Source organism: Dendrobium catenatum, unplaced genomic scaffold (genome assembly GCF_001605985.2).
Source record: "Dendrobium catenatum unplaced genomic scaffold, ASM160598v2 fragScaff_scaffold_134, whole genome shotgun sequence".
In the NCBI taxonomy this organism is placed as follows: Eukaryota; Viridiplantae; Streptophyta; class Magnoliopsida; order Asparagales; family Orchidaceae; genus Dendrobium; species Dendrobium catenatum.
The window spans coordinates 1,147,574-1,153,852 of NW_021318596.1; the positions used below are offsets into that span (position 1 = coordinate 1,147,574).

A 6,279-nucleotide genomic window follows, 5' to 3' on the forward strand; every position below is an offset into this window, starting at 1 on the left:
CACATGAGTAAAGAAGATTAGTGCACGATGGAATTTCATCTCTAAATAGCTAGCATTGTCTTTGAAGATGAATAACAATGTGAATAATAGCTAATAAAATGCCCAAATTACTATTCATCACTCTAAATAATCTATTATTTTGCTCAAGCTATATAGAGTAGTCCGTATTACAGAAAACAAGAAAATAATATTTTTTTTGTTATTTTGTTATTTTGTTATTTTGTAAGAGACATTCTCAACATAATAAAGAACATGGGATAAATAACGTGCCATGCGAAAGAAATCCCTCACCAGAATGTACTTTTTAAGATCCTCTTTTTAAAAAGACTAGTAAAAAAAAAAAGATATGAATGTGATTCATTATAGCATTTGAAAAAAAAAAGAGAGAGTATGAACCTCCGTTAATCCATGGGTCTATAGGATGTCTTTGATTTTAACCCCAATAAGAATTTTCCAATTTAGAAAAGCAAAATTAATTGCATGACCCTTAAACCAAACTTGCTTCTTCCAATGCATAGGATGAGTTTGAGAGTAAAGAATCATATAAAGGTGCTTATTGGAGAAAACATTCTTTTCCATTTTATAGCAAGTAGTATAAGAAATTTGCAGAACATGACTACTAAGAATTTGTTGTGGTAGTAATTATTAGCACAAATTAACAAGCAATGGTTTATATGAGTAATATAATCACCTAGCATCCATATTGCAATCAACCCACTCAACCACATAGTTTCCAAAATTTTCAATAAAAGTTGCTCTATTTAGCTAAGGATAAAAAAGAAGAATAGTTTACTATTTTTGTGAACATTGAAGGAGAGTTGGTGCTTGATTTTCTAAGCAAAATTTTGTAGGCTTTCTTAAAAAATGGAGGTTTTATAATTTGATTTGCTCCAAAGGGAAGCATAGGCATTAGAACACCACTAATAAAAAAGAGAGTCAGTATTATATAGCCTCTAGATGAATTTAAATTTGCTTTTACAATATCCAAAAAAAGGAAGATTGAGACCACTATTTTCTTGGGGTAAGATAATGATTTTCCAAGAAATTGTGTGAAGGTTATTATCCACCCCATCGTAATGTAGGAAATTGTTGATAAGACTTGTAATTTTTCTTCAAAAGCCTTTAGGAAGGCAAATCGATCAAAACCAATAATAGAAAGAGTTTCTTATGGTAGCTATAACTAATTGGAATCTACAACCAAATGATAATATTTTTTTGCTTCCACGCATCAAATTAAGAGTAAAGCTTTTCCATAATTAATTTTGAACTAGTTATTAGTCATAAGAAGAGATGAGGTAAGTGTAGTGAAAGCTCATATAATGGTCCTACAATAAAGTATGAACTTATTTAGAAAAGCATTTGGCCGATTTGTTCACATTTGCGCTAAGGCCAACAGCATTCCTAAATGTATTAGAGTCGAGTTAGATGATAGTGAGCCCTCAGCTTTACTGAAGACTAATAAATCATGTGCATAAATAAGATGTTAGATTTTAGAGTCCTTACTATTGATGCAATTGAAAGATAATTTAAGGTAAAGAGCATCAGACAACCTAGAGAAAGCATCCATAATAAATGTAAGTAAGAATAAGGCATCCTTGTCGGATATTACTTTTAGAGTGGTTAGAAAGCCTTAGGCTCCCCATCGATCATCACAAAAAATGAACATTAGTAACTAGCATGGTGTGAGGCCCAATAATTGAATTTTGTAAAATAAAATCATCCACTACTTAAACCTGAAGGGCTAGCAATCTTTTCTGGAATAATATATTTTTTTTAATATTAAGATATCAAATTTATACCTTATTTTGGGTTATTTTTAAGTAAATTTTAATAGAAATTGTTTTGCAAAATACCATATTTTCTATGAAATATATTATCTATATTTATATACTATATATTATTTGATTAAAAAAATTATAATTTCTTATAAACCTTCAAGAAAGTAAAATACTGTCTCTCTTATTTTAAAATTTCTTTTATTTTACACCATATTTCTTTTCTTAAAAATCAAACAATATCTAAATTTTAGTTTAATATTGATTGTGTAAGAAATAGAAGTTTTCATATGACTTTTTAATTATCTTATTTAATTGTGTTAAATAATTAAATAATAGTTCTGAATTTATTAAACTATTTGTTTGTTTTTATTTATAAAATTAATTTTTATTGCATAAATTACTTGTTTGAACTTTGAACTTATTAAGTATTATTTCAATTACTTACAAAAAAAAGTATTATTCCAATTAATTATTACAAGTTTTTTTTTTAGACATTTGGAAAGATTAAGATAAATTTATACACAAATCACATACGAAAATTTTAAATTCAAAATCTCTTAGGCTTTATTTGAAACATCTTTCTTATTATTTTTAAAAGCAGCTTTTAGTAATAAAATTGTTCCAAACAATTTATAAAAGTTGGACTCCCCTACCCCCAAGTAATGGAGAAATTATTCTGTGCGGAGTCCGGATATAACTCTTTGTCTGGACTTCAATAAAATTGTGATGCATGTACTCGTGGATATTCATTTCTATTTCTTATTTAATTTTTTTCTTGCCAGCCCGACCAACTCAGCCCAGAAAGTTTATGTTCAAATTTTAGGGCTGAAAATTAGCTATCATTTTTTAAATGAAATACCACGAAAGCATAATATTTTTTAAGATTTTAGCTCAATAAATTTTCCATAGCTGTTAAAAAAAAAAAGAGAGGAAAATTCGTTGAAGATGAAGACTAATTTGGAATAGGAAAGTTATATGAAAATGAAGATTAATTTGGATGACAAGAAATGGATGAAAACGAAGACTGCTTTGATTAAAAAAACGAAGGGAGATTTACATACATACCACTTTATACTACTCTATTTACATATTTAACACTTAAAACTTTAATATTACATGCGTACCACCCATAATTCATTTTCATATCAAACATGAGTGGTAGAAATGAAATATATGAGTGGTAGGAAAAATATATAAGTGGTATATTTGATATTAAAATAATACAGGGTGGTATGCATGTAATATTAAAGTTTTAGGTGTTAGATATATAAATATGATATTATAAAGTGTTATGTATGTAAATTACCCAAAAACGAATGATAGTTTTTTTTTTTCCGCACACGACAAAGTCCAATCCGTCCATGGTGTGCTGACTATGCTCGGCTGCTTGGGCATTCCTGTTATAGTAGTAAAGCTCCAACCTCGCCGAAGAGCTTTTCCCGCAGAAAATGGTATCGCTAAAAACAAATGTAGGTATTAAGATAATGGTTTCTTCGGGTGTTCTTGGCTTCCGGTGCCAGCCTACAGAACTAGAACATCTATGAGAAGACTTGCAGCTTTGTTTCTGAAACAGTAATGGCGATTCCTGCATCACGGACTAGGATGGTTCTTTCGAGCTGCTATCGGAGTTCGTACCTGGAAAAGATGCTATCATCCTCTGCCGCTCGTGGATTCTCTTCAAACGCTGTTCCAGCTCAATTAGAGGCTCGTGATATTTTTATTCTCTCTTCGAAAAAACTCTTTCCCGCTTTCTTTTCAGGCGATTTGGTAGTAACACTACTTTGGATAATACCTGATAGGCATATTACCTAAATCCAGTTCGTAAGCGAACAAAAGGCGCCTTTCTTAAAAAATTATCTTCCATTTTGATGTAACTGATAGCATTTTCTGGCGTAGCTTTCTTCTTTTGGAGAGTTGGCCGACCCAGTTCAGAGCATCTTGTTCCACTTGAAGTTGCCTGCATTAGAGCAGAAGTAGCTAAAAATTTTTTGGTGCCCTCAGAAATTTTAAGTTTTCTTAAACTTATTCTACAGCTTATAACTCTGGGGTATATATTTGCTCTTTGCTTGTGTTGCTGATAAATCTATTGGTTTCTTCCTTGACGCAGAAGGATGCTTTAATATGTTAGAATATATGTTTCTATCACTTTCTGCTTACTATTGATTACTTTTTGTATTTTTTTTTTGCAGAGGGTTGGATTCATTGGGCTAGGGAATATGGGTTTCCATATGGCTAATAATTTAATTAAGGCTGGATACAAACTGACTGTCAATGACATGTAAGGTTCTTATATACTTTTGCACAAGATTGTTATTTCCTTGAATCTTGTAAGGGCACCTCCGATATCAGAATGAGATCAATGAACTGTTTCTCTAATTATAATGCATACACACAAAACAAAATTTCATGGGTTGCTATCTGTTATGCAAATGCATATTTTGGTACTAAGAATGCAGTTTTTTGATACCATGCAACAAATATTTTTCTAAACAATTCCTTCTATGTTCCTCGTAAATCACAATGTATGTGCTATTGCATCTTTAAGCCAACAACCATACTAGTAAAATCAAAGGCAATATACTCAATCGTTTTTTGTTTTAATTGTTTAGGCTTTGATTATCTGATCAAAATGAGGCTATGCGTATGTTGTTAGTAATAAGATATTTGATTCACGATTGAGCTCCTTTCTAAAATTTAAAAGTTTCGTAGATGATTTTTTCATATGTGTTGGGATTCGAGATGTGCTTTTGATATGGCTGGACATACATTTTAACAGGAAATGTAACTGCTTATCGAACTAGATAATATATTTTCACATATGCACATGTCAGCTTTAACCATACTTTCCGCGGTATCATATCATTTCCATATTTGTTTTTAGAATAAAACAGAACTGTGGTTGGGATCTTTTGCAGTGACCAGGCTGCTATGAAGAAGTTCTCAGATTGTGGAATATCCACAGTAGAAACACCTTTTAAAGTGGCAGAGTCAAGTGATGTTATTATTACCATGCTTCCTTCGTCTTCCCATGTGAGTAAAGAGCTTCTGCTTGTACACCATAATCTCATTCTTATGATTCTGTAGAACTTTGTTTTCTATCCTTTGTTTCAGCTATAGAAGGTAGTCCTTTGTTTTCTTTTGTTCATTATTTTTTGAACCTGACTACCACATAGGAAGGTAGCCTAGATGGGTGAAGATGAAATTCTGTACAAAAGAAACTTCTTTTCCTTGATAATAGTTTTGATGATCATTATGTTGTTGTTCTTGATTGAATAACTTTTTGGAAGTAAAAGAACTTGTAAATAATCTCTTTATGTAAGATTTAAATCCAGAAACCCATGTGTAAAAATATGATGCATTAATATACTTCTATGTTAGAAGTAAGGAGAAAATGTTTTGAAGATAAATGACCTAGGATTAGTAGAACAAACACTAAGTATATAATATGCAATTTTAATATGCGTGATATTTATATTTTATATTCAATAAAAAATAGCTAGTGATATTAAAAATGTTACAAAGTATGTACATGAAGAAACAAAAAGAAAAGCTGATGTAGAACTATATGCAAAATTCAAAAATTTGCACAAAATATTTTAAAATCAATTTTAGATTTTGTTATTCGAGATTAAAACAACAAGTAAAACTAATAAACGGTCACTTCTGTTTAGGCGAAACTACACATGGTGATAGTTTCCAACTAAACCTTTGCTTAATAAAGAGATCCAAAAGCAACGAAGTAACAATTCCTACGAATACTAATGGATGGAGATAAGTAGACACAATCTCTTGCTTGAACAATTTCTCACGAAGAAAGTAGAATTTGAAAATAATGAGTCAAGAAAAAAAAAAGATCACCTTCTCGGAGAAACGATGTGAATCGCTATAATCTTCCGTTAGTTCTTCTTCCCTAGCCTTGATCGCGGTGAGTAGCAAGTGGTAGGTGGCCTTCTCTTTGACTCCAACAAGATTTGGAGTCAAGTTGAAAAGGGTAAGTTGAGAAGATCCATGCACTCTTAGCCTTCGTATGCAAGATCAGACTCAAACTCCAGGTCGATCATCCATCTCCATTTAACAAGGGGAGACATCTTGAGAGGGAGGGAAGAGTGGAAGGGAACGGACGGTGGGGAGAAAGTGGCCGACGGGTTGTAAGGTGGGGGGGGGGGGGGGAAGTCGGCTAGGGTTGGGAGGAAGCTAGGTTAGGTGGAATAGAAATTGTTTTAAGTTTCAAATCTGAGATTATTCTCAGATTTAAGTAAAATTGAAGGGAAATTAAAGGGATTTGAAATTCAAATAGCATGATATTAAGTCCCTTAATGAAGCACTAAAGGAGAGGGGCCCACTAAGGGGGGCCGGCGGCATGTAGAGGAGGATTGGGAGTGAGGGGAAGAGAAGTTATGCGTTTCCTAATTCGCTCCGCCTAATTAATCATGAAAATTTCAAATCCGCTCAAATTCAAATTTGAAATCTCATTGAAACTTTCCTAATATGGTGTCGGACA

At 32.0% G+C, this 6,279-nt stretch overlaps 1 protein-coding gene across 2 annotated transcripts in view; it reads left to right on the forward strand.

Moving 5' to 3' along the window:
- The first annotated feature begins 3,138 nt into the window (after positions 1-3,138).
- Positions 3,139-6,279, forward strand: part of LOC110111413 (probable 3-hydroxyisobutyrate dehydrogenase, mitochondrial) — a 38,836-nt gene continuing 35,695 nt past the window's right edge. Inside the window, exons 1-3 of one of the 2 annotated variants that reach the window (XM_028700577.1) lie at positions 3,139-3,825; positions 3,968-4,056; positions 4,694-4,808. In XM_028700577.1, coding sequence (XP_028556410.1) covers positions 3,995-4,056; positions 4,694-4,808 — 177 coding nt within the window. In that variant the 5' untranslated portion in view covers positions 3,139-3,825; positions 3,968-3,994. The remainder of the gene's footprint in view (positions 3,826-3,967; positions 4,057-4,693; positions 4,809-6,279) is intronic. The other variant, XM_020843278.2, reaches the window with a different exon arrangement.